This window comes from Penicillium atrosanguineum (assembly GCF_028827265.1).
Source record: "Penicillium atrosanguineum strain IBT 20685 chromosome Unknown utg000005l_segment0_segment0, whole genome shotgun sequence".
Lineage (NCBI taxonomy): Eukaryota > Fungi > Ascomycota > Eurotiomycetes > Eurotiales > Aspergillaceae > Penicillium > Penicillium atrosanguineum.
Window position 1 is genome coordinate 507469 of NW_026623137.1, and position 27190 is coordinate 534658.

General features: G+C 49.2%; 10 protein-coding genes across 10 annotated transcripts; 8 read left to right on the top strand and 2 right to left on the bottom strand.

The window, feature by feature from the left end:
* Positions 1 to 209: 209 nt before the first annotated feature.
* Positions 210 to 1217, top strand: N7443_006432 (putative short-chain dehydrogenase/reductase family protein; the record flags this gene model as incomplete). Its single annotated transcript, XM_056886488.1, has 4 exons — positions 210 to 256; positions 317 to 856; positions 919 to 1102; positions 1161 to 1217. 4 exons carry the CDS (start codon positions 210 to 212, stop codon positions 1215 to 1217), a joined length of 828 nt encoding a protein of 275 aa, XP_056740137.1.
* A 511-nt stretch (positions 1218 to 1728) lies between these two features.
* N7443_006433 (uncharacterized protein) lies at positions 1729 to 2110 on the top strand (the record flags this gene model as incomplete). Its single annotated transcript, XM_056886489.1, has 3 exons — positions 1729 to 1805; positions 1861 to 1892; positions 1947 to 2110. 3 exons carry the CDS (start codon positions 1729 to 1731, stop codon positions 2108 to 2110), a joined length of 273 nt encoding a protein of 90 aa, XP_056740138.1.
* Positions 2111 to 2771: 661 nt separating this feature from the next.
* N7443_006434 (uncharacterized protein) lies at positions 2772 to 4621 on the bottom strand (the record flags this gene model as incomplete). Its single annotated transcript, XM_056886490.1, has 6 exons — positions 2772 to 3775; positions 3827 to 4099; positions 4152 to 4182; positions 4239 to 4376; positions 4428 to 4458; positions 4509 to 4621. The coding sequence occupies 6 exons, from the start codon at positions 4619 to 4621 to the stop codon at positions 2772 to 2774; spliced, it is 1590 nt and encodes a 529-aa protein (XP_056740139.1).
* A 603-nt stretch (positions 4622 to 5224) lies between these two features.
* On the top strand, positions 5225 to 7685 carry N7443_006435 (Male sterility NAD-binding; the record flags this gene model as incomplete). Its single annotated transcript, XM_056886491.1, has 19 exons — positions 5225 to 5319; positions 5369 to 5402; positions 5453 to 5522; positions 5584 to 5656; positions 5713 to 5741; positions 5792 to 5794; positions 5845 to 5909; positions 5958 to 6029; positions 6079 to 6193; positions 6241 to 6319; positions 6371 to 6434; positions 6490 to 6522; positions 6578 to 6602; positions 6651 to 6852; positions 6900 to 6977; positions 7025 to 7153; positions 7200 to 7351; positions 7397 to 7474; positions 7525 to 7685. 19 exons carry the CDS (start codon positions 5225 to 5227, stop codon positions 7683 to 7685), a joined length of 1557 nt encoding a protein of 518 aa, XP_056740140.1.
* Positions 7686 to 7835: 150 nt separating this feature from the next.
* N7443_006436 (methyltransferase family protein) lies at positions 7836 to 9985 on the bottom strand (the record flags this gene model as incomplete). The annotated part of the gene is made up of 4 exons (XM_056886492.1): positions 7836 to 8558; positions 8610 to 8724; positions 8920 to 9611; positions 9662 to 9985. 4 exons carry the CDS (start codon positions 9983 to 9985, stop codon positions 7836 to 7838), a joined length of 1854 nt encoding a protein of 617 aa, XP_056740141.1.
* An 856-nt stretch (positions 9986 to 10841) lies between these two features.
* Positions 10842 to 11087, top strand: N7443_006437 (major facilitator superfamily domain-containing protein; the record flags this gene model as incomplete). Its single annotated transcript, XM_056886493.1, has 1 exon — positions 10842 to 11087. The coding sequence occupies one exon, from the start codon at positions 10842 to 10844 to the stop codon at positions 11085 to 11087; it is 246 nt and encodes an 81-aa protein (XP_056740142.1).
* Positions 11088 to 16420: 5333 nt separating this feature from the next.
* Positions 16421 to 17635, top strand: N7443_006438 (uncharacterized protein; the record flags this gene model as incomplete). The annotated part of the gene is made up of 1 exon (XM_056886494.1): positions 16421 to 17635. One exon carries the CDS (start codon positions 16421 to 16423, stop codon positions 17633 to 17635), a length of 1215 nt encoding a protein of 404 aa, XP_056740143.1.
* Positions 17636 to 18483: 848 nt separating this feature from the next.
* N7443_006439 (uncharacterized protein) lies at positions 18484 to 18738 on the top strand (the record flags this gene model as incomplete). Its single annotated transcript, XM_056886495.1, has 1 exon — positions 18484 to 18738. The coding sequence occupies one exon, from the start codon at positions 18484 to 18486 to the stop codon at positions 18736 to 18738; it is 255 nt and encodes an 84-aa protein (XP_056740144.1).
* A 2941-nt stretch (positions 18739 to 21679) lies between these two features.
* On the top strand, positions 21680 to 23349 carry N7443_006440 (sugar porter family MFS transporter; the record flags this gene model as incomplete). Its single annotated transcript, XM_056886496.1, has 2 exons — positions 21680 to 21874; positions 21928 to 23349. The coding sequence occupies 2 exons, from the start codon at positions 21680 to 21682 to the stop codon at positions 23347 to 23349; spliced, it is 1617 nt and encodes a 538-aa protein (XP_056740145.1).
* A 1328-nt stretch (positions 23350 to 24677) lies between these two features.
* Positions 24678 to 26645, top strand: N7443_006441 (putative glucan 1,4-alpha-glucosidase; the record flags this gene model as incomplete). Its single annotated transcript, XM_056886497.1, has 3 exons — positions 24678 to 24894; positions 24949 to 25783; positions 25850 to 26645. The coding sequence occupies 3 exons, from the start codon at positions 24678 to 24680 to the stop codon at positions 26643 to 26645; spliced, it is 1848 nt and encodes a 615-aa protein (XP_056740146.1).
* Positions 26646 to 27190: the final 545 nt, after the last annotated feature.

Consider the following 27190-nt stretch of genomic DNA (forward strand, 5'->3'; position numbering starts at 1 on the left):
GGTATCGTCACCGCTTAGGTAACCGATCCACATGCCCCGCGCATACAGACCGCGCTGTGGATGCGAGGGATGTTCAACCTCATCTGTCTGGTAAGTTGAACCGCGGTCTACGAGTGGAGCTAGCATACAGACATATCTTGTGGACTCGTCCCTCGATTCATTGTTAACATCTATACTCTTTTGCAGTGCTCAACCACCCTCACATCATAATGGGCCGCCTCCAAGGAAAAAACGCTGTTATCACCGGTGCCGCGGGGTAGGCAAGCTCTCCCAACCATGCTTCCAATTGTATAGCTAACGGTCTCCGCGAATATAGTGGCATCGGCCTCGAGACCACCATCCTCTTCGCCCGTGAGGGCGCCAGCGTGCTCATGGGCGATATCTCAGAGCCCGCCCTGGCCAAAGCCATCGCCAAGGTGAAGGAGGTCGTCCCCAACGCAGGTCGTATCGAGACCATCCGCTGCGACGTGTCCAAGGAGGCCGACGTGCAGGCCATGATCGAGTCTCAGGATAGCTGGGGCGGTATGGACATTATTTTCAACAACGCGGGCATCATGCACGCCGACGACGCCGACGCAGTTGACACACCCGAGAAGATCTGGGATCTTACACAGAACATCAACGTCAAGGGTGTCTGGTTCGGTTGCAAGCATGCCGTATTGGCTCTGCGCCGTAACAGCAAAAAGAACGGTAGCGTTATCAACACTGCTAGTTTCGTCGCTTTAATGGGAGCTGCTACACCCCAGCTTGCCTACACTGCTAGCAAGGGCGCAGTCCTTGCTCTGACTCGCGAGTTGGCTGTTGTGCACGCTCGTGAGGGCTTCCGCTTTAACTCTCTCTGCCCCGGTCCTCTGAAGTAAGTGACCCTGTTTCTGAATCAGTATCTGGTCGCATCAGCTCATCTTTCATTTTCAATAGCACCCCCTTGCTGCAGGACTGGTTGGGCGACGACCACGCCAAGCGTTTCCGTCGCGAGGTCCACTTCCCCAGCGGCCGATTCGGCGAGGCTGTCGAGCAGGCTCAAGCGGTTCTTTTCCTGGCTAGCGACGAGAGCAGCTTCGTCAACGGCACTGACTTTGTTGTCGATGGTGGATTGAGCAAGGTAAGTTGAAGTTGAATCTGAATCCTTGGGAAATAGCGTGGCGCTAATGTGACCCTAGGCCTATGTCACCCCGGAGGGCCCCGCGCCGGCCGCGCCCAAGAACAACGCCCAGTAGAAGTGAAGTGTCCCCATATGAGATTTGATATCTTCCCTATGCTAGTCATGTAATCATGTTCATGTCATAAGAAATACATAGGACCAAAGTGGCAAGTTGATCTCCGGGGCAGTGCACGGAAAGGAGTGTGGGGAACACGATCCCCGGCTATCTCTCATCTCGGCAACTCCTTCGGCACTAGTCAATCAGCTCGATTCCACGATGGTATCAATTGCAAATCATCCTCATTTAATAAGAATTTAATCATCTGATTTTCAATCATACAACAGGTTGATGTAGCATGACTGTAACCGTGGTCCGCTACCTCAAGTGTGGCATGATACGCAGGGAGCTGTTCTCCACGTCATGCAATCCCCGCATTCCACGGCTACCTTTAAATTCCGCTAAGCCGATGTCTAACCCTCACGCGCCACACTACTCTCCCTGCCTTCGCCCTTAGCACTCCTCCAAAACACTTCAACCTACGGACCACCTTCAAACCACCTCTCCAAATTACTATACTACCACAATAATGTCAAACTACGCATTGAACAACTCCCACCGCAGCCATCCGGCTGGCCCGAGTCTTAAACCTCGGCCTGGGCGCTGGTACGAATTCTACCCCTATTCAGTCCCAAACCCGACTAACCACCCCGATCGGCAGGTACATCCCCGTAGTGGCAGCAGTTGGTCTCGGTACGCTTCTCACCTGTCCTAGCTCCTTTCAAGAATCCTGCTAATACAAACCAGGCTTCTACGGATACAACTACTACATCGAAACGAAATCCAAAATCGAGTTTGCCGAGATCGAGGAACAGAAACGTCTCGCGGCCAACAGGAAGCTGATGGATGCCTATGGGAGCAAGGACTCGTTAGATGATGTTCAGCAGGCTCTTGAGATGTATGGTCGGTGATGGACTCAAATTGCGATGCTGGTTGTCGTGATTCCGATTCCAATTCCCGAGATCGATCCCGATCTCGAGCATTATACGATTCATTCAGGGCGTTTAAGCGGCGTTTGTCAACTATATCCATGATGCTGTTTGGCATCGAGATTGCATGGGTTGATGGGCTGGCATTTTTTATGGAGCGTTATATTGGGCTTACCTGTTAAGGGGCCCGGAGTCTATATTCGAAGGCTCCTACTATATTGAATCAATCATTTACTTTGTCTAACTTGTCTTTCGCTTCGCCTATTTAATTATTTTTAGTGGGTCGTGGAGCGTTAGGGGTGGGACTGAACGGTCTGGGGAGATTGTCGTGCCAACTATTCCTGGCTGCACTTTCTTGATGGGTGTTAGTGGCGGTCACTTTGTTCAATTCGTTTACGTACAATACCCGCCATTATCTAGGTAGCTATCTGGGGTAAGTGGAGCTGTGTTGAGTTCTAGTTGATCGACTAGCCTTTGTAAGCGATGTCGCTTGTGTACAATTTCCGTGTTTCATAGATGACACTACAGATCGTCCATGCGAATGCCACAGCCCACACAACAAGCCTTTGTAAATTCACATATTATTTCAAGTTACAAGTACTAGCAAGACAAAGCTAGTGTAAACATCAAGCTAGGGAGTCATCTAGCTGCTGGAGTAGAAACTACTAACCGACCATCCGTCAAAAACGCTATAATCCGCCATCGGCGACGACCCATGCAGCGTCTCATAGTAAACCCGATTCCCACAGTCCTCTGCCGTACTCTGCACATTATTACACTCACTCTTAAGAAGTGAAGCAATCTGCTCACCGACATCCCTCCCCTCAAACCAAGCACCATGCAAGAAACCAAAATACTGCGCACTAGTCGCTTCACCAGCAAACCACAGCCGATCGATATTCGCCCGCAGGTTCTCATGCATCTCGAGAGTTGTCGACGGAGGCCAATTTGAGTAACTCCCATACGCCCAGGGTGTTGTACTCCAGCGTGGATACATGAATGCCTCGGGCTCGGGGATGTCGACATCGGGGAACATCTTGCGTAGAACGGCCATGGCTTCATCTTTGGTTTGTTCATCCGTTTGGCGCTCGATGCGGTATGCCTCTTGTGAAACAACTGTTGCGAAGATAATGTTTGATTCTTCGATGAAGCCTGGTGCGGATAGGGATTGCCACACGGGGTAGTAGCCGCGGGTTGTAGGGTCGGCGTAGAGAAAGTACTGTGTATCACGGGGCCAGAATGTTTCGTTGAATTGGAGGAAAATCTTTGTGTAGGTTCCCATGCTGAATTTTTGAATAGCGGTCTGCTTCCAGGAGGGTAGCTCGGGGGCAAATGAGACTGCGTCGTTTTGTAGGACGCCAAGAGAGAATGTGCATACTGCGTAGGCGGCTTGTACGCAGCTTCCGTCTTCTTTGTGGATGGTGACGCCGTCATCGGAGTAGGTCACGTTGGTGATTACTGAGTTTAGGTGCAGACGGGGGTCATTTTTCTTCAGGAAAGTGGAGGCTTCTTTCTTGATGATCCTGTTGTAGCCACGCTGGTCCCAGACGTAGTTGTTCTCATCGCTAAATTGGTTGAAGGTTAGGTTTGAGCCTGCGGAGCCGAAGATGAATGAGCTCTCCTCGGGCGAGTTGGCATCTTCCCAGTCTGGGTGTTGTTAGAATATGAGATCACAGGCAATATACTTAGGAGACTCACCCCATTCCCACCATTCAACGGCCTGGCGCTTCATGTCGTCCTTTTTAGGCTTCCAGCCGGCAAGAGAAAGACCAGAGCGAGTAGTCTGGTCCTGCAGGTTCTGCTTCAGGAGAATACCTGCCTGCTCGGAAGCACCTTCGTACATGTTTTCATACTCGTCAAGAATAGCAGAGTAATCAGTATACCCGGTCTCATTGTAAGTAAGGATCGCACTGTAGTTGGAGTAAGTGTTGTTCAGATCCCACTTCTTAGCGAAGGTCCAAACGGGGTTCTCTGGACATGGTTATTTATCATTCATAAGCGCTGAGATGACATGATATCTTACCTGGACCTCCAGGAGAGCCAAGTCCTTGCACCTATTGCACCCTATTAGCTCACGGATCGTCCACTGGTCCCAACAGAAGTTTCATACCCAATTGGCACCTATCTCAACGGTGTATGGATCGCCACTGGGCTTTTTGCCAAAGCCAGTGTGAGCCACGCGACCTCCAAGGGTATCCCGGTACTCGATGATCACAAAGTCGTGAATGGATGAGTTGGATAGAGCTTGCTAAATACCCATTAGCATCGCTCCGATCCACACTAAGAAGAAATCCCGTACAGCAGCAGCAACACCGGCCATTCCACCTCCGCTAGCAACATGTTAGCCTATTGTCTTCCGAATACCATGTATTCGACTTACAGAATCGCGACCGTAGTCTTACTGCACTTGGCATTCTCCTCCCTGGCTTTGGCCGTTGCCGCCGCACAAGTCTGCGCGACTAGCGCTGTCAACAGCGTCTTTTTAACGAACATTGCAGTGGCTCCAAACAAAAGGAAAGCTCAATAACCCCCTTCAGGAGCGACATTCTGGTTCATAATAAATATTCCCCGCCATTCCCTGGCAGAGACAATCCAATGTTCATCTAGATCCACCCCGATACCGCGGTAGGCCAAATTCTTGATATCAACACAGTGGATATTACATAGACACTAGAAGACAGGGGCCAAGCTACGTAGAGTTGGGTAGGTACATGCGACGATCGACCAAATAGGGAGGACAAGCCGGGCCAAGAACGGCTTAAGCTTTGCGGAGGGACAGCGCGTGAAGCTGGGCAGGGAGCGCGGGGTGGAACTCACCGCGGGCCCACACCTCAGCTCAATCGGCGATTGGTTTTTCTCAAGTGGGTATGATATGACACTCGCTGATACCGAGATACCGATCTCTCTGACTAAATCAATTTGGCCTTCCCCCGCATCCGAACGCAACCCTGTCGGCGCTATCCGTGATCCGTTCATGACGGCCATGTGCTTTCCTGGGCATTCGGTTGGATACTTAGAGGCTCAGCGTCCAGGTTTTGGTTTCGCTTCGTGTTTTTTTTCCCTCCTATCATTTTGTTTTGATTGAATTTTACAAAAATGGATGTTGATAAACGACCTCCACTCGAGGGTGATGATGCTCAGTTGGCCGCTTTGGGTCATAAGCCTGAGTTGAAGCGGCAGTTTTCTACTTGGTGAGATTGTCATTGCCGAGTTAGAGAGTGCTTTACTGACTGTAGCCAGGGCGATGTTGGGTCTGGCCTTTGCTGTGTTGAATGTCTGTGCTCAGTTCCGTGTGAATGCAACGAAAGTCTAATTTTGGTTTAGTCGTGGACTGCTCTTTCAGCCAGTCTGTCGATTAGTCTTACATCGGGCGGGAGTACGAGTGTGATCTGGGGTAAGATTGAATTGTTGAAACGGATGACCTCCCTCCTGTGGAAATGACTCACACTGTACAGGTCTGGTTACCGCGGGCTTCTGCAATCTCTGCATCGCGACTTCGCTAGCCGAATTTCTCTCGGCATATCCTACGTATGATCATCTTTCATGCGCCAGATGTATAAGAAAATTCCATTGACTTTTTTTAGGGCGGGTGGACAATACCATTGGGTGGCAGGTAAGCTTCCACACTTCAATTGACCTAAATACTTGCTAACCACCGCACAGTCAGTATGTTTGAAACTCTCCACCCCCTGCACATCCCATTGACGAGTTGATAGTCGCTTGGCCCAAATGGGTCCCCATACTCTCCTGGATTACAGGATGGATTAACGTTGCTGGATGGGTAAGCCACTTCATTCCTTAGCGGCGGGAATTTGCTAATCTCCAAAAGGTTGCTCTCGTGGCCACCAACTCACTTTTATCAAGTCAATTGATTGTGGGAATTATTTCTGCTATGCATCCAGTAAGAGAATTATCTTCCAGTACTATTTTTCATCTAACGCATGAATCAGAGTTACGATCCTCAGCGCTGGCAACAATTCCTCATCTATGTCGGTCTAACCCTCGGGGCATTTTGCATTAATGCTTTCGGCAATGCTATTCTGCCCACCATCTACCGAGGTGCTTGTAAGTTAATTCGGTGTTAGCTCTCAAAGCGTGGCTAACATTTCCAGTCGCTTGGTCAATTGGTGGCTTCGCGGTTGTTTGTATCACGGTGCTTGCGTGCGCTTCACCTGATTATAACACAGCTAAGTAAGCTGGAATTTTCATTTTTGGGTTTGACTGGGAGTTAACAATTTTCAGATTCGTTTTTGCCAACTTCATCAATACAACAGGATGGCCTGATGGTGTTGCATGGCTCCTGGGAGTTCGTCTGTCCGTTCACCGGAATGGCTCAATCGACAAGCTGACTTTCGTCCTAGTTGCTCCAAGGAGGACTCGGTGTTACGGCCTTTGTAGGTTCAATTTACTCATTGAGTCTCAAAACTTCCAAATTGACTTGTGATATAGGACGCTGTTGCTCACATGATTGAGGGTAAGAATTGGATCTCTACCATTTATTGAGCTACTCTAACCTAAGCAGAGGTTCCTAATGCCTCCATTGAGGGGCCCAAAATCATGGTCGCATGTGTTGGTATCGGCACCGTGACCGGTGCGATCTTTCTAATTGTCCTGCTATTCGTTGCCGGCGACATGGACACGGTCACCACTTCCGCTGCGGGTCCCCTCCTCCAAATTCTCATCGATGCTACAAAAAATAAAGCAGGAGCCATTTGTCTCTTGATGTGAGTGCTCCGGCGGATCTACAAGAATATAAACTAATGTGATTAAGGCTTCCCATTGTCTGTTTGATGCTTGCTATTCTCAGCGTGATGACTACAAGCAGTCGAATGATCTTCGCCTTTGCACGGTAGGTCCATCTCTTTACCTAATCCAAACGTCTTCTCACGTTCACAGTGATGGTGGTCTCCCTGCATCTCGATTTTTCGCTACCGTGCATCCTACGCTGAAGCTGCCTCTGAACGCCCTCATTTTGACCGTTGTGGTCGTTATCTGCTTTGGATGCATTTTCTTGGGTTCATCCAGGTATGATCACTTCCTATCTAGAACACGGATCCAACTAACTTCTCAGCGCCTTCAATGCTATTATCTCAGCTTCCGTTGTAGCCCTCGATCTATCATACATGATGCCCATCCTTATCAACTGCCTGCAAGGACGCAATGCCCTGCCCGAGAGAAAATGGAAGCTGCCTAAAGCCGTTGGATGGTTCTGCGATATCGTTCGTATCTATCCACTATGCGTTTCAAGCTGTGACTAACTTGATTCAGGTCTCCCTGGCATATATTATTTTGACAACCGTGCTTTTCGTCTTCCCCCTTCCAAAACAGTGACTGGAAGCAGCATGAGTAAGCTGAACACAAACCTAATGTTGAGTATCCAGCTAACTTGAATACAGACTACTGTATTGTTGCTTTCGCTGTCATCATCATCATCTCCGCATTCCAGTGGTTCGTAGATGGCCGGAAGAACTACACCGGTCCACGAATTGATCTGGCAGTGGATGGGTTGGAAACCACGCCTACGCATGAGTCCGAGCATACTTACCACGAGAAATAAGCGATATACTACACTTATGGCAGCTGCAAGGGATATCCGAAGTAGCTGCCATCCAGAACAAAAGGCAGGATAAAATCTATCCAGATCAAATATGTATTTACTCATCTGCGTCCAGCCCACCATAAGCTATAGAAACTCATCCATACATCCTCAAAAAAGCGCTGGAAGAAATCTCGGCGTCTTCCGATGCCAAACCTCCCACTTCTCCCCAAACTCCTCCCTCAACATCCCCTCCTCATCCCTAACCCTCAGCCCAAGCACAGTCAACGACCAAACCAAAATACCAACCCCCACTGGAACCCCATACCCCACCAAACTCTCCAAAACATCCTTACCAATATAACAACTCGCCACCCCATCCCACCTCAGAAACACCCCCATGCAGCCCAGATAAATCAAGTACTGCCCCGTATAACTCGGATGTTGCATCCACCGATAAACACCACTAGTAACAAGCTGATCCGGCGCCGCAAGATGGAACGTGAAATTCCTCCCTAATCCCCCAAACGCCGACAACCGAACAAACGCCCCGAGGAAGATTACAAATAGTGACGCCAGAGTAATCGGACTCCAGGTGAAGACGGCCATGTTTCGGTTCTCTGGCCGCGGACAAATTTGGTGGAGCCGGTCAGGCGCGTAAGATGGGGTTATTGTCAGGAGAGCATGGTACAGAGTGACTGTGAGTGTTGTGCGGCGGGCGATGGTGGCGCCGGCGCCTGCAATCCAGGTGATGCGGTCGGTGCTGTGTCGATCTTTTTGGGAGGGTGAGGGGTTTGGTGGCGTTGTGCAGAGGGCTGCTAGGTACCCAGCGCCTGCCATGGTCAAGGCTAGGAGGGTGGAGCTTGTTTGGGTCATTTTAGATGCGTACGGATGCTCTGGGATGTGTGGGAGTTAAAATTGGTTGGTCGGTGTATTTTGGCTTACGGGTGCCAGGGCAGTGTAAGTGTCAGCGTGGACCTCGGGAGGTTTCTGACGCGACGCGCTGATCACGATCTGTCCACGTGGGTCCCCGGATTTTCTCGGTTGCTCCATTTTGAGGCTATAAATTCGATCATGAAACGATTTACAACCTACTTGAATTGGGAGTGAGCAGGTATGAGAGTTTCTTGTTGGAAAGCTCTCCATTCGTTGAAATCTAGCATCCATATCGCGTACTAGGCCCGGCCATTCTCATTACAGACCATAGACAATAGCAAGAACAGGCCCAACAACTGCCAAAGCGGGTACTTCGTACCCAACAGCTAAGCCACTCGAAGTCGCACTCGCTCCAGTCTCCGTGGCAGTGCTGCCCGAACTCCCAGAGCCACCCGACCCGCCCGTAACTGTAGCTGTCACAACATTATCTGTCAACGACACCGTGATCGCATGCTCGAGTGTACCGGAAGTCCAAGTAAAGTTAGCCCCGCTAACAGGAGACGAGATCACACCACCGGTATTATACAATGTCTCCGTCCCATTTTTAGGAAGATTGTCCGGCGTATAGAAAGTATTCGTACCGCCCGCAACCTTATCCCCAAAGCCAAGTTTCTTACAAGGGAAATGTTCCATATAAGTACTACATGCTTCCCCATGTTCTCCTTCCATCAATCCTCCAAGCCAGTAGTCCGCTCCCAGAATGGCTGGATCTGTATTGGGGCATTCGTCCCAGATGGTGGACACAGCCGCGCTGTAGGAACAGCAAATGCAGGCCCGGCCGTAGTCGGACATTTCTTCGACAGTAAGCTGCTCCACATTCGTCTCATTGTTCGCGCACGTCGTCAAGTAGTTGCTTATCTGTGTGATTCGCAAGTCAATCTTCGCAAAATTGCAGGAACAACCGCCTGGGGCGTTTTCAGGAGGAGGCCAGAAGGGAATTTGTTCGAGGTCGACTTTTGGGCAGTAGTTGATTAGGTTCTCGCCAGTCTTTTGATATTCGCAAGAGTAAACCTGGTTAAAGTGTTAATTGGTTGCAGGATGTTTCAGTTTGTGAGAATTACCTGGTTCCAGCAGCTCGTGGCCATGCAATCAATCTCATTGTCCTTCTTGATGCATTCGCAAACATTGATGCAGTCAACACCCAGATTTGGACATTGAGAAGTCATGCATGAGGTGTCGCCATTGCATGATTTGTAGCATGAAGAATCTCCGCCATCGCAGCTGTTGTTGATGCAGCTGGCGTACCTGGTATCCGCGTCTTCGTAGCAAGCCTTTAGACCCTTCGGATCAGCACAGACGGACAAATCCTCAAAATAACCAGCTTTTTCGGCTAGCACAATTCTGAAGGCTGCCAAAGACAGCAAAAGAGACAATTTGAACACCATTTCTTCTTAAGCACGCACGAGGTCCAAACACAAAGGGCGTAAATAGGGTACTTATCTACGAATTCATGTCGGGTAAAGCCGAAAAGTCTAAAGAGTCGTCCCAGGGTCCAAAGCGTGGCTAGTGCTGACGCCCAACACCGGACCAATGGGACACTAAAGCGCCTTGGCACTTGGTGGTTTCTGCTCATCGAAATTTAGTCCAAGACGCTGCTTCGTTTAATTTTGCCTGGACTGGTTTTATTTGTGCTTTGCCAAGATCAGGAGTCGATTCTGGTGCCGGCCAGTCTTCCTCTGCCCAATTGCAAGGACGTTAGTTCCTGAGCGGAAAACCAACATCTTGGCACGGGAGGCTCTTGAACTGACTAATTTTTCCGAAGCCTCAAGCAAGTTGCTGCTTTTTTAATGACTCGCGGTGTGGCTTGAACCTTGGTAGATTTAAGGCGTGTATGAGGCTGATGGCCAGTATAGGGTTCGGAATAGTTACCATGCCTGCTCTGTGAGAAACAATGAATACAGCCATTTGATTGAAACGCGTGCTCCATTGAGGAAAAGGAGAATGACAGTTGACCTCCTCTCCGTTTGATCATCGACATCCTAAAGTACAGGTTCAATCATTCCCTTTCATCATTCACTTTACTAAGTCCTTTTTAACACCACTCTCTTCACCATCAAGCTCCAAGCAAGAGTATCATCCAACCAAACATTCCTACTCGACGAAATAGCCGGACACACCACCTTCATAGTGACGAAGCTCACAATGCCCCCAAATAGTGTGAAAGCTAAGGACGTCACTTATTCCCTTATAGGAAATTCCAGTTGATTGAACCATCCCCCCCAGGGTGACATGGATATAAGAATGGATGTGATGATGAAGGGAGCTTCGCTTGCTGCGCTTGGTAATTTCACAACCAGCCATTTCACCCAGGAGGGTGCCGGTATCCCCAGGGGAGACGCCGATCCGGCTTCGGCTCGTGTTGCGGCTGTTGACATGGCCTGGGCTGGTGGGATTAATCAGTACGTTAAGATTCTGGAAGACTGGGGCGAGACGAAGGTCTTGGAATTCGTACTCCTTGATCTCCCCGCATCTTCTGCAGCATTTTGATCACCCGCAACCAACTCTGGGGAAGGTATTTCTGGGGATTTGCCACCTACGGTAAACAACATTGGAACAACTTAACACACCTTTTCTTCGTGGACTAGCCACACCTTGCTCCTGATCCCTTCGTTCTAATTACGCTTAACAAACTTCGAAATTGCGTGCTACCCATACCTGAAATTAAACCTCCCTCCACTACCAATATTACTCAAGCCACAATACCCCATGGCCGACCATATGAAGAAAAATGAAGGAAAATGAAGAAAAAAGCCGGTGAATGAACGGCCCGAGCACTAGTTGGTCAATGTCACCTAAGTATCCATCGCGACCCGTGGACGCGGCTCGCCAGAAATTCCCGAGTCATTAGTTCCCCGTGCCCCCGGAAAATCATTTTTCGGACGTTTTTTGAGGATTTCAGCTCTAACTTGATGCGCTCACCGGTATTTTTTGAGAGGGCGGATATGCCAAGAAAGGTTGAACCCCAGTTGAACCCCGAGGATGGGGATCGACTTGAATGCCGCGATTCAATCGCATCTCATAGAAACATATCGATCAACTTGATTGTTTAAAGTAGATGAATAAATAATCATGAATTCTATCTTTCTTTTAGTTCTTATGTCTCGCCGTTTCGTGTCAAACTGGTTGAATGCTGGGTTTTTGTTTTGGATTGTGACGATATATATTCGTACTACGCACCACCATTTTCATAACCTTATGCTACCAATATTTCAAAAATGATCCGCTTTTACATCACGAAAAGCGTACTGATCACGAATAATCAGTAGACAAAAACATTATCATCTCGTTTAAGCCAAGAGTAGACAAGTTATTCGCAACCTCACTACCATAACATGTACTGTAGTTTTCGAAATCAGTTCGTCCTCCTAGAGACGGGAAGAAAAAAGAGCGATAACTGGATATTTTTATTTCTCATCCACGTAGGTATATCTACCTTATAAATTAAGAAAGTGTTCTTTGGCGGCTGACTTATCATAGAATCTCCTAAATTTTACAGAAGCGGTTCTACCTCCTATATCTACTGTATTTCGAAAGCCTAGGTATGGATTTGGCCACGAACCCAGAATACGCGTCCAATGGATACCTCCTTTATATAATTCGACTTGAACGAATTTCAGACAAAGTCACGCTTTGCTCGACCCCTAATAACCCCTCGCCGCGTGAGACTAACTTAGCCATCGAGCGTTATTATAGCGATTCAAATGAGGAGCTCGCTTCATATAAGGCTAATTTACTACTTCCGTTGATTAAAATTATCAGTTATTTGAAATAAACAGCGCCGATATTATACTTCTAACTCATAATCAGAGATATCCTTTTTACGTAATTTCATACCGTTGATTTCTCTCTCTCCCCTTATGCTATAATATCGCTTTCAACAGTGCAACTTAGGTCTAGCTTGGTTTTGTAGTTACTCTTACTAGTAAATTATCTATTGTAGCGAAAAACCCTTTCGTCCAGCCTCACACGGTGAATATATATTAAGCGCTCGATATCCGCAACGCGCTAGGCCAGTGTATTCTTCGAATCTAAGCATTAGTTACGTCAGACATAGATGCATCCGGCGATAGGAATATTTTCTACCACTTTGACTACCACTTTGAGAAACGCTTGAAACATGCTCCATGGTGGTTTGAAAGTAGGATACTATCAAGTCTCAAGAATGATCCTCCACAGTACGGCTCCCAACTAGCGGAGGCTACGGGTTCGTCTACCGTAGCTGCAAGTCAGCACATTGACTCTTTACAGCCATCAAGACGACTTTGGCCCGTATTTACAGTAGTCTGGACTTTTTGCAGACGCCTCAGTTGATGATGTTTTCGTTGATTAGGTAGGTCACACAATGATTTCTTTTAATCAGCGTTTGGGGTAAAAATAGGTACCAGCCATAGAAAATACGTTTGGGGTGTCAAGTGCATCCTCCAATGGGATGCAACCTACGTCATGAAGCCTAAGATCCCCATGTTAAATGTATTATTGACAATAGGCAGAGCCAAGGAGACGAGAGAGAAGGAACTTAGAGGTCAATCCAAAGTTGTAGTCCGAAAAGGCCTTCATCGTGGTGGGATTTTTGCCCGTAAATGTGTCAGATTCGGATATAATTCGGATGATAGCCTAGCCAGTCGTCTTCTAACATGACAGAGATGCCAATGAAATAGGTACATGGCAGTGTAATTTCTGGAACCGAACTTCGGGTCACGTTGACCAATCCATTTTTGGAGTACAGGACGGCCTGGTAAGGATCTCCTCGGGATTGATCGGCATTGGCAAAACATGTTTTACGGGCAAAGAGTGCAAATTGCCGAGTTCACGTAATTCGTCGCATTGAGTCTTGGCACCGTTCCTACAGGTAGCGGCTTTCTTTTCCGATCCACGGTTCATTCGCTCGCTGTTTCAAGTCAGCTGTCAGGCAATTCAAAGTATTCTCGACTCCGCAAGTCATCTTTGTTCGCCTACATTTTCATTGCCACAAATTGACGTGGAGCAGGTCTCTGGCCAAACATTCCGTCTGGCGCGATGTCCAGGGCCTGAATGCCCCCACACAGGACAATGTTGCTGGCAAGGCCCGGAAAGCAAAAGACACCACATGCAACAAAAATAATAGTACTTTGCAATAGCTAAAAAGCCCTCACCGGCATTCTCCCTCCTATCTTTCTACATTAATTCGATATGTATATTCAACCCATCAGTTTACCAGTTGATACTATTTGGAGATGACATGACAAACTCACATATTACACTTTACGGTTACACGGACAAGCCCGTTAGACAGCTCCTGTCTTGGTGTCCCAAAGTGATCTCGAGTGGCAGGAGAAAATCCCCCTGGAATCAGAGACATACACGAGGTATACACTTTCAGCGGAGGACACAGACCCATATAGCGTGTCGGTGTTCCCCTACCCGAACTGATACATCACCAGCCAGAGCTTTGTGCGCGGTGGTCTAGGCGTTATGAATACTAGCGTGCCCTGAATGTAATCCAGGGACCCTTCAGGATTGGTTAAACACCCCCAGATACGTCATTGACGACAACAGTATCCAGCCAGAGGATTTTTACAATTTTGACGAGACAAGCTTCGCGATGTGTCTAATATTATCACATCAGGTTGTTACACGCGCTAGTTTTACCGCCCAACTAATCCCGTGTGACCGTCAAAGTGATAGCCGTACTCGTTTGTATGAGCCATCACAATAATACTGTACCTGCTATAGCAAACTACTTAGCTGTTGAACTACGATGGGCAGCAAAGGCTCAAATATGGCCATCTGGACTAGTTTAGGGTCTTGTGAATATCAATGATCACCTCACTACACTTAGATATACGATTCCTTAAAAAACTTGTTGGGCCTTAGAATAGACCCTCCAATGCGACCTGATCTCTGCTCGTGTTGGCCCACAGAAGAATGTCTCAAATTGCTCCTATCATCATTAAAAGTGACTAGACGTCGTATTATGACTAATAGTTTATCGGCAGGGAAAATGGCAGGATTCAGGGGAAGACCTCGAAGTTGTCACATCCCGTCCGTGATTTTGAACAGGGCTGGTTTTCTCAAAGTCACTATAGCTTTTAGCTGGCTGTCTTCCGGACAAGGTGCGTTTGATAAGAAGTTGTATTCGTCATTTCTAGGCATACGACCACAGGGCATAGTGAACAGGGTTTTCCGTCTGCTCGGCTATACTTAAGCCGATGATTTTTCAGCCGGCTTACCGTTTCCGTTCAAAAAGGGGGGAATTTCTTCTTGCACGGGTATGGGTAAATGAGGTGAAAGTTTCATGATTAAGTGTCAAAAGTCATACCTAGGGTGTCAGTCCCCGTCACCTGGGGTAACTTATCTATAAATCTTGCTCTAGCCATAGTTCTTCAAATCCTAAGAAAGGCTGGGAAAGCTATCAAGTATAACCCTCCACCTCTGACTCTACCAAATCCATACTATGTTGCTGGAGATACTAGCCAGATATGGACTGTCAAAGCGCCTCGCTTGGTTCCTGGTGAGTCGACCCGCTGTCAGGCCCCACACTCCAGGCGATCTTGCGACCCTACATTTCTATTTCTGTCCGAGCTAGAAATTTTCCGATCACTCGTGAACATAGCTTTGACATCATCCTAATATTTTCACATTCCTTGTCTTGGCACTCTTGGCTGCTTTACCATTCACATGCTTCTCCCTTTCCCTCTCTCTTTGGTTCTTGTTGAGCCTTTCACCCGAATGTCTGAGTGACCGCCTCGGTGATGGCGCTACGGGCACCGTGGAAGTTGACGTCATATTCCCACACAACAACACCTTTAAGCTTATGGTGCTTACGCCCGCTGTCGTTGCCATCTAGAGCACTATAACCATCTAGCAGCTCTATATAGTACATTATAGTAAAATTGGAAGAAAGGCCCCATGGAATATCTTCATGTTAGAATATTCTGCTAGACTTCTTGGCGAACTTTCATTAGCCAGATCTAAACTTGGAAATACGGCAAGCCCCGAGGATATGGGATTATGTCACAACGCGACTAGAAGAAATAGATCTGTAGTTGCCAAGCAATGCTTGAGTTCTAGTAAATGATTGACAAGTCGACGGACATCCGTAAGTCCCGACAGTAGATACACCTGGATCTTGTGGGCTTAAAAACAGTAACTTGCTCTCTCCGGCCGAGTTCATTCTTTGGTCGTACCATGAAACGAGGTCCCTGCAGCACCCCTTCCTGGATGAAGATGATAGTGAGTCATGTGGGGCTGGTTCATGGCTCGTAGGGCTTGGCGATCCACTGGTAGTAGGAGAAGGACAGAGGGTCTGACCTTCGCGGCGCTGATCTAGTCAATTAGCGATCTAGTGGAAAACCCGGCGATCCTATATTCAAGGGGATAATGAGAAAACCATCTTAGTGTTTAGTTTTTTCCACTACTAGTGCGGGAGACAGGCAATTTGTGAAATATGCCGGAGAAACCATGTCTCAGCATTTCCTAGGGTCCACCGGAGCAAGACATTTGCTATGGCCTGCTCCGTCATTCAATGTCAAGCAATCCTAATAATATACTTGAGAACAATTATTCTTACGCAATCTTTAGTATCACCTGCATAGTAATTGATTGGCTCAAAATACCTGTCATCAGACATGACACGAGCTTGTGGGGGACATGTATGTAAATAGCTAAAGATAGTTACTTGAATAGTACCATATAAATATGGGCGGTCTCTCCCATACTTATCTTCAATTACAATTCAATTTGTATGCGAACTCTGAATAATCACTGAGACCAAATACACCGCCCTCATGGTTCGTGTGAACATACTTTTGGCCTTGGCCATTACTTCTTTCAGTGCCACCATGGCAGCCCCTGGGGCTTCCACTTGTGACCTCAAGTACGACGTCTGCCGTGGTGCCCCTGGTGCGAATTTGTCGACCTGCGCCTCTGACAAGGCCGCCTGTGAGGCTGCTAGTTCGAGTTGCCAGGCCAAATACGATGCCTGCCGTGGTGCCCCCGGTGCAAACCTGTCGACTTGCGCTTCCGAGAAAGCTGCTTGTGACGCGAATGGCGGAAGCACTTCGACTACAACTGAGGCTCCTCAGCCCACCTCGTCGGGCACTAGCGACTGCCAGACTAAGTACGACACCTGCCGTGGTAAGCCCGGTGCGAACCTATCAACCTGCGCCTCTGACAAGGCCGCCTGTGAGGCTGCTGGTTCGAGTTGCCAGGCCAAATACGATGCCTGCCGTGGTGCCCCCGGTGCAAACCTGTCGACCTGCGCTTCCGAGAAAGCTGCTTGTGACGCGAATGGCGGAAGCACTTCGACTACAACTGAGGCTCCTCAGCCTACCTCGTCGGGCACTAGCGACTGTCAGACCAAGTACGACACCTGCCGCGGTAAGCCCGGTGCGAACCTATCGACCTGCGCCTCTGATAAGGCCGCCTGTGAGGCTGCTGGTTCGAGCTGCCAGACCAAGTACGATTCATGCCGTGGTGCCCCTGGTGCGAACCTATCGACCTGCGCTTCCGAGAAGGCTGCCTGTGACGCGAACGGCGGAAGCACCTCGACTACGACTGAGTCTCCTCAGCCTACCTCGTCGGGCACTAGCGACTGTCAGACCAAGTACGATACCTGCCGCGGTAAGCCCGGTGCGAACCTATCGACCTGCGCTTCCGAGAAGGCTGCCTGTGACGCGAACGGCGGAAGCACCTCGACTACGACTGAGTCTCCTCAGCCTACCTCGTCGGGCACTAGCGACTGTCAGACCAAATACGATACCTGCCGCGGTAAGCCCGGTGCGAACCTATCGACCTGCGCCTCCGACAAGGCCGCCTGTGAGGCTGCCGGTTCCAGCTGTCAGGCAAAGTACGATTCATGCCGTGGTGCCCCTGGTGCAAACCTGTCGACCTGTGCGTCTAAGAAGGCTGCATGTGACGCGAACAGAGGCGGCACTTCCACCTCATCAGTTGGCTCTGCTTCAGCATCCCCTTCGGCGCCTGTCTTTAATGGTGCAAGCCGGCTCTCAGGCAATATTGCTGTTGTAGGTGTCTTGGCTCTCGGCCTAGCCATTTAAGTTGATTAAGTTGATTACTTTGGTGAACTTGTAAATCAGAATGTACGAGTGACTTGAAAGGGCGCATATAAGAAAGATACAGAAAAGAAATAAGAGACAAAGAATTATCTCGACTTGATATGGTAGATTCTAGATGATAAGGAGATTGTGAATGGGATAGAAGTCTTCCACGTGGCAGTCCCATTCTTCAAAATGTAGAAATTGATATTAATCTTCGGGACACTGTGTGGCTTATTGATAGGAGGACCAACCTCACCAGAAAGGAAGGAAAAATGTACCAGTAGGCGCTCACATAGTGATTGAGTATTATCTTTCAGGCTATTCAACTATTCAACGAGCTCTTGCCAACAAAAGGAATCATTCAGCAAATAGAAAAGGCGCACGAAATACCCTGGAAGTTGATGTTGAGCTTGAGACTGCGGGGTCATGCTTCAGCCAGGTTGCCTGCACCTTTTGCCACCTGTTCGTCTTTGGCTCCCCGCTTTCTACAGAGAGTTACATATGGTCACAATCTCGCATGCGGAATATTTCCCGGATCTGCATAGAATGACGAATCCGCGATCCTGACACCTCACAAAATGTGCTCCATAGGTGACGGTGATGGGTCTTATGTAACGTATGTGCTGTCGGCAGCTGCACGTTTCAGGACACAGAGAAAGGCAACTGGGCGATCGTGAAGGAAGCAGGAAGCTGCTTCGCTTTGCATATCTGATCTATGCAGCTTGACGTAGTAGGCTAATATGGCGTACTAGAACATTGACGCAGTATAAATACTACCTTCAGGTAGTCCCAATCCCGATTTTACGAAATGATTAGTTCCAATATCTTCAATCGATTAATTCTTCACCATGAGTATCGACGCGGAGCATAATGGCCTCGCTCCCATTTTTCAATACGATGGGAGGCCCGTGGCAGGCTTCATTCCTAAAGGCCCAATTTGGCTGCTCGTGCCTCCCTGGAACAATTCGAATGGCAAATGTATTATCCCCAACCCCAAGGAGGATGGGACACTGGTAATTGGAAATACCAAGCGAGGCTATATTATGCCTACCTTGTGGATTATTGGAAGTCATGTTGGAACCTGGATGGAGATTATTGACTGATCTTGCCTACGCTCTCACGGTATGAGGGAGCTGTCAAGATCGAATAGGCAGTGATAGTCCGCAATGAAACTTTAGCATTCTTCCCTAGCTACAAAGACAAGCTTTCGAATACCGAACAGACTTAAAGTGCCAAGAGAACGGTCGGTTGAACACCCGCAAGCACCTGCAGCCCCGGGGAAAAAATTCTTTACAATCCATCGCGCCTCACCCATTACTCAGAGCTGAAAGTCGGATTCTCCCACCAAGCGCAATCTCGAAACGTCCATCATAACAAGTATAAAGACCGAGAGGCCAAATTAGTCAGGTTTACAAGAGTTCTGCGCTCAAATTCATGCACGATGACGGACGCTCGACGAAGTTTTCCAAAGTCCTACTAGCGGAGACACTTTGCCATTCGAGGAGGACGACTGGATTTAAAATGATAGTGGATAGGGGATTAGTACAAGCCGTGCGTGAAATTGGGTAAATTGTACTCGAGAGAAGCGGCCTAGAGACGTGTGGCTGCTGGTTCGCCTTGGAAGTTGACTCCTTGGCAGAAAAAGTCACATGCAAGTGCTTGGTGTTGACGTTAGGAGGAGATCGAGGACGTTGGATTTCCTCCAGTTCGAACTAAAGGGCCCTACCGCGTGGTATCCATACTCCACACGAGGCACAACGAAATGGAAGCAACAATCCCCTAATGCCCGACATTTCTCGTATTCCTGTCTCGAATACCCTCGAGACCCCCCCATCCGTCCTAGTGCCAACCACTCACCCCTCGGTCTATGACCAACCAAGTATCCATCACGTCTTGGCTGGAACCACTCCCCCCCGAGTCTATCCCCGAGACAATCTACCCCGGTCGCCCCGGAATTGTAAAATTCGGGTCCTAACTGGATTTTCTCACCGGGCAGAGGTGACCCGGGGGATTGCGAAACCTGGGGCTGGGCATGGGATGCCGAAATATGGAGCAATGAAAATTTTCTACTCTGGGAAAGTTTACGTTTTGCTAACCCCGACAAGGTCTAGATGGACGGGTTGAGGGAGCTAGTGGCTAGTAAAAGTCTAATTTGAAAATTGTTTGACGAAGAAGTCTTTGTTACTCGCCGTGTTTTACAAGGGGGTTGTGTAGTTTGTGTTCAGGTACAAGGATTTTCTTTGGAGACCCGGGGTTGTTGTTTCATTCTTGAGTATCATCTAGTCTTGTACTTCCTGTGCACGTTCTCGATGATACCTTGCAATATTATATATGCAGGGCGTGGAGTTTATTGTAGACCCCTGTCAGCATGATCAGCACTATCCACAGAGGTAAATCCCCTCGGCAGTTGTAGAGAGAAAATCTCAGCTCGCACGGGAAAACGAGGTAGTCCGTGCAGGGCGACCCAAGGCTCGCCTCAAGAACTAGTTCTGAATGAATGACAGCTCGATTGCTAGGACCAAATGTACAGTGGCGGCCCCGGGCCCCCTGCAAACCCCAAAACCCAAACCCCGGTCCCGTGGGGTCGCACGCGGGCCATAACATACGAGCTCACGGCCTCGGCCACAACTCCTTTCACGGGCCTTGGCCCGATATTAAACCGACAGTCGTGGTTGGAACAGGGTCTGAGGTCTGCGGAGTTGCGGAGCGAGGTGCTATAGGACGCCACGTGAACGGCCAAGACCCTGAAGCCAGCGCCCGCTTAATCTTGCCCCTTCTTGGTCGCTCTTGGTTTCCCCAGAGGCGCTCGCGGGGAAATTGAGTGGCTAGGCGCGCCCCGACCCTAAGTGGTTTGTGGGACCACGGGACGCAGTGTCCAGATTCGGCTCGGGGGTGGCATTCATGTTGTGTGGTATTCGGGAGATGACCAGTTACTGGAATGGTATGCCAAGACTGACTTTAGGCTGACACTTCGGCCGTGCGGTCTGCCCTATAGCCGTGCCAAGCACATTATGATTTCGCTAAGGATGTTGTTCACGGTACAGAGGGATGGAACTGAAAATAGAATAACTGACTAGCACACAGCTGGATAGACATCTGGACCCTGTCGGTGTGACACCATGACAAGCCGGACATGGCCGTAGACAAGGTCACCCGATCAACCCACGGGACTCGGCCCTGGAAAGCGAGAAGCCGTAGGATATTGCAAGTGAACCCCGGATGCCGAGTATAGATCGGCTTAGACTCAAAAGAAAATGATCACGACGTGTAGAAAAAAAAGACTAGTCTAAGTTCTGTGGCGCAGGTGCGGCACTGTCCAATCACATGACTGGAAAGCACGGGGATTAACCCGAAACGAGAAGATGCGCCGGCAGCCGAGGACTCAATTTGGTTTCGAAAAGAAGTGGAAAACTCGGCCCATGCGACCTGGACCCGAGCTTCTAGTTGGCCAGCTTATTCTAGATCCTCCAACTTTAGAAATCGATCCAATTAGCGCGGTTTGGGTCCCTACTAGCGCAAGGTTCTCTACTACACTCAGCCAACCAGCCGGCGTTCGCCTAACCCACGGTTGGACCCGTGCAGATTTCCCCAGGGTTTCCAACACCGCATGGCATGTCCATCGTCTGTTTACGGTATAGTGTCGCCCTCCGTAGCCCAGATTCGACCTAGCGAGCGCGCGATTTCAGCTCTTTTTGTCGGGGGGGTTTTTTTTAATTTCTTTAATTTCTTTTCTCTCGTGGCAAGGTTCGAGCAGCCATGTGTCTGGGCATCGCTTGCAGCCGTCGCGGGGCCGAGAGTGGCCAAACTCTAGGCAATTTCCGCTATACGGCGCTAGATCGTTCTCAGGGCCGTATTCACTTTGACTTGGGTTGGGATCCGGGGTGTTTCCACCCTGGGGAAATTTGCATATAAACCACCTTCTATCCCCCTCACTTTTTTCTTCCTCATCCTTGTCTCATCTTCATTCAAACCATCACTACTCCACCCATCCCCACTACCAACATCAACACTTACACAATTACCCATCCTACTACCGTCGCTCAAATGCCCGGTGGTGCTAGCCCTGTTCGCGGGGGCAGCATCGACGCTACTCGCGTCGAGGCCCCCGTCACCTTCAAGACTTACATGATGTGTGCCTTCGCTGCCTTTGGCGGTATCTTCTTCGGTTATGACTCTGGTTACATCTCCGGTGTCCTTGGTATGGACTTCTTCATCTCGACCTTCGAGAACATGCCCATGGTACGTACTGGTCTTTCACCCGCTTCGGGGTCATCTGCTAATACATTGTACAGAGCGAAGCCACTGCCAACCCCGACGCCTTTGTGATTCCCTCGTGGAAGAAGTCCCTCATCGTCTCTATTCTCTCCGCTGGAACCTTCTTTGGTGCCTTGATCGCTGGTGACCTCGCTGATTGGTTCGGTCGCCGCACTACTGTCATTGCTGGTTGCTTCGTCTTCATCATTGGTGTCATTCTCCAGACTGCTTCCAGCAGCCTTGGCCTCCTCGTTGCTGGTCGTCTCATTGCTGGTTTCGGTGTCGGCTTTGTCTCCGCTGTCATCATCCTGTACATGTCTGAGATCGCCCCCCGCAAGGTTCGCGGTGCCATCGTCTCCGGCTACCAGTTCTGCATCACCATCGGTCTCATGCTGGCTTCTTGCGTCGACTACGCTACCGAGAACCGCACCGATTCCGGCTCCTACCGTATCCCCGTCGGTCTCCAGATGCTGTGGGCTTTGATCCTCGGAGTTGGTCTCTTCATGCTCCCCGAGTCTCCTCGTCACTTTATCCGCAAGGGCCAGAAGGACAAGGCTCGTGCTGCTCTCGCCCGCATTCGTGACCAGCCCGAGGACTCCGACTTCATCGAGCAGGAGCTCAACGAGATCGATGCCAACTTCCAGTACGAGCAGACTCTGATCCCCCAGAGTGGCTACTTCGAGTCCTGGTTCAACTGCTTCCGCGGCAACATCTTCCACCCCAATTCGAACCTCCGCCGCACTGTCCTCGGTACCTCCCTTCAGATGATGCAGCAGTGGACCGGTGTCAACTTCGTCTTCTACTTCGGAACCACCTTCTTCAAGCAGCTCGGCACCATTCAGAACCCCTTCCTGCTGACTATGATCACTACCATCGTCAACGTCTTGTCCACCCCCATTTCCTTCTACACCATTGAGAAGATCGGTCGTCGTCCCCTCCTCCTGTGGGGTGCTCTCGGCATGGTTGTCTGCCAGTTCATCGTGGCCATCATTGGTGTCACCGACGGTGACAACCCCCACGCTGTTTCCGCCATGATCGCCTTCATCTGTATCTACATCTTCTTCTTCGCCTCCACCTGGGGTCCCGGTGCCTGGGTCGTCATCGGCGAGATCTACCCTCTCCCCATCCGTTCCCGCGGTGTCGCTCTCTCCACCGCCTCCAACTGGCTCTGGAACTGCATCATCGCCGTCATCACCCCTTACATGGTCGATTCTGACCAGGGCAACCTCGGCGCCAAGGTCTTCTTCCTCTGGGGCTCCCTCTGCACCTGCGCCTTCGTCTACACCTACTTCCTCATCCCCGAGACCAAGGGTCTTACTCTGGAGCAGGTCGACAAGATGATGGAGGAGACTACCCCCCGCACTTCTGCTGGCTGGGTCCCTCACTCCACCTTCGCTGGCGAGATGGGCCTCACTGAGAAGGCTGCTATCGGCCCCGTCGTCACCCACGCTGAGGTCTAAATGACTCCGGATAGTTGGCTTTTGCCTTTCGATCTTACTCTCCTATTCTTTTCCCCCGGTGGCTGGTCCCGTTGTTCAGCGCAATACCAAAGTTTCACGCCTTATGCTTTTATGTGCCATTGGCTTCATCGCTTTGATGATGGAATGTAATTTTACGTCAGTTGAATCTACTTAATTATTTTTCAAACCTTTTCTTGTAAACTTCCTTTATAATCTTTCATTGTAATTGTAAATGACAGAATCATCCTTCTGTTGTAATGAATGGCTTTGATCGGTATCTTCCTTGGCAGCCAAGTCCGTTTCTCGATGTTCTTTTGTGGCCGCTCCCTACGTACCGGCTTTCCTCTGCCACTTCTTGGCGTTCCTTTTCCGATTTAGAGCTCAGACCTTGCCGCTTTTGGCTCACTGAGCAAAATCTAAGCGTAGGGGTGAGCAGTCGAAGAAGTGACCTCAATAAGATGCACTACGCTAGCCCTACGCACTTACTTTCCTCTCTCGCATGATTGCCTCGATTGTCCTATCAAGATAGTACGGGCGCCATCAATATGCCTATTCATCCTAGTAATCTTACTGTAGTCAATTGTGCTATAATGAACTTTGCTACTGGGTCAACTAATCAGTACTATAGCCTATACTAGAGTTTTTGAGTGTTTATTTGATGATGGCCGAAAATTCTCTATCAAAATTGGTTGGATTCACATATGAACTAATAGGAAAATTATTTGTCCCGAGTCGGGTTGGAAGAGTGATGAATTGAAGGAGAGTGATGAATTGAAGAGCTACCGACGGTAGTGAATATGGTTGCATCTTGCCATCCATCAGATATTGCTCGGCTATTCGAAAGGCTTGTAAGTAGGCATCAAAGAATATACACTAACATCATAAGTCAAATGTGCATCTGCGAGACATTCTACCCAGCAATAGACCACCGGCACTATTCACACAAAACATATTTTCCTCGATAGAAGTACTATTTGTTTGCTACTGTGAGCCGACCGCCTACTGTATAGGTTTGATGAGATGTCACAACGCCCGGATGTTCTCAGGATATTACTATTGCCGCTGCTATCCCTCGCTACAGAACATCGGCAAGTCGCTCCGCAAATAAAGTCCAGACTTGGAGCCAGAGTGGTGTGTTCGGGGATTGGGCCTCGGAAAAATATCGGTAATTGTGTGGCGCGGAATCTCCGCATTGCACGCACAGACACGATCTGGTTGAACATCAACAAAACATAAATACTGCATCTCAAGCCGTGTTGGTTGCTACTCCAACCACCAGCGCATTTTGGTTTCTTTCAATCCTGTGCGTGGTTTTATTTTCATTCAAGATGTGGTCAACTGTTCTTACCAGCGTTGCTGGAGTCCTTGTGGGAGGGCAGCTGGCAGCTGCAAACCCCACCGCCGGTTCCCTAAACTCTTTCATATCGAAAGAGGGTCTGCGATCATACCAAGGTATCATCGATAACCTGGGAAACAAAGGTGTTAAAGCACCTGGTACAGCCGCTGGCTTATTTATTGCCAGTCCCAATACAGCGAACCCAGACTGTGAGTGAACAAAAGAGTATGAATTCGCGCTGCAATTCTGATTTTGATTCGCAGACTTTTATACATGGACTCGGGATTCTGCTTTGACCTTTAAGTGTTTGATTGATCTATTCGATAGCGGCAGATCCGACTTTGGCTTGAAGAAGAGCGAGTTGGAAACCGATATTCGGAACTATGTCTCCGCGCAGGCAGTTCTGCAGAATGTATCCAATCCATCTGGGACCCTGGAGGATGGCACAGGCCTTGGTGAGCCCAAGTTCGAAGTTGATTTGAATCCCTTCACCGGTTCCTGGGGTCGGCCTCAGCGGGACGGCCCCGCTCTCCGGGCGACTGCTTTGATCACATACACGAACTACCTCCTTTCCCAGGGTCAAAAGTCCGAAGCATTGAACATCATGTGGCCCATTATTTCGAATGATCTGGCATATGTTGGCCAGTACTGGAACGATACCGGTTTTGACCTCTGGGAAGAGACTAGTGGATCTTCGTTCTTCACATTGGCCGTTCAACATCGCGCTTTGGTGCAGGGAGCAACTCTGGCACAGAAGATTGGCAAGTCATGCGCTGCTTGTTCATCTCAAGCACCTCAGATTCTTTGCTTCCTGCAGAGTTTTTGGAATGGAAAATACATAACTGCAAATATCAATCTCGACACCAGCCGTACTGGTATTGATGCAAACACCATTTTGGGAAGCATCCACACCTTCGACCCCGAAGCTTTGTGTGATGATTCGACTTTCCAACCTTGTTCGGCCAGGGCACTGGCAAATCATAAGGTTTATGTTGATGCTTTCCGTTCGATCTATAAGATCAATAGTGGCATTGCCGAGGGTTCTCCTGCCAATGTTGGCCGCTACCCAGAAGACGTCTATCAAGGGGGTAACCCATGGTGAGTTGATCTCAGATGTTTCGATACTCCACCGCTCTAGGAAGCTAAGAAAAGAATATAATATAGGTATCTCACCACCCTGGCATCGGCTGAGTTGCTCTATGACGCCCTGTATCAATGGAACAAGATTGGCACCCTTGATGTCACCGAGACTTCGCTGGCGTTCTTCAAGGATTTCCATTCATCCGTGAAGACTGGCTCCTACCCGGCACATAGCCAGACCTACAAGACACTCACATCTGCCATCCGAACTTATGCCGACGGCTTCGTCAGCCTTGTCCAGAAATACACCCCTGCTAACGGCTCATTGGCCGAGCAGTACAACCGGAACACCAGTGTTCCACTCTCAGCTAATGATCTGACATGGTCGTTTGCTTCCTTTTTGACGGCGGCTCAACGTCGCGATTCGATCGTGCCTGGCTCGTGGGGCGAGAAATCTGCCAACATTGCCCCAACCACCTGCTCCGCCTCACCTGTGACCGGAACCTATAAGGCCGCCACTTCGACATTCCCTACTTCCACTTTTGGGTGTGTTCCCGCGACCGATGTCGTGCCAATCACATTCTACGTGATCGAGAACACATACTATGGAGAGAACGTCTACCTTTCCGGTAACATCAGTGCGCTCGGAAATTGGAACACTAATGACGGACTTGCGCTCAACGCAGGGCTTTACACTGAGACGAACAATTTGTGGTTTGGCAGTCTGGAGCTGGTTTCTCCAGGCACTCCATTCGAGTATAAGTACTACAAGATTGAGCCTAGTGGTGCGGTCACCTGGGAATCCGGTGACAACCGGGTTTCTGTCGTGCCCACTGGCTGCCCTATTCAGCCCAGTCTACACGATGTGTGGCAATCTTAATTTTCTCCTAAGTTATGATCAGACAGTGGATTCCTGTAGTACGATTTCCTAGTGCAAGCTTCTTTCAAGTTTGCTAACATGATGAGTATGTCGTCCGCTGGCTCCCTCTAACTACCCACCATTTACGCGGGCTTAAGTTTGTGCATCCCCTAGGAGATAATAGGATATCGCTACAGTTTGAAGCATCTATCTGGGCAGTAATTTCTATAATTGTTTGTCACGGCCGCTAGAGACGAGATGGAAACCATCGAAGCGCCGATAACTATAGATGGGAAGCTAATCTAACAAATCCCTATAATTAGTCGATAAATTGGAAGGCTTATTAGATAGTAATAATTACCTAAGAAGTATTTACTATTGAGATTCTGGAGGCGGGAGAGTGTGTATTGCTAAGTAAGAGTACGAAAGGAGACTAACCTATCACGTGCTTGACTCTGAGCAGCTCAGTGAGTCTGAAGCCCGGACTGAAATGTACTCAAGGAGCCCGGCTCTGAACGCGCCCATTGAAGCGGCGGCGGCTAGAATACGAAACCCTCACCCGGGAG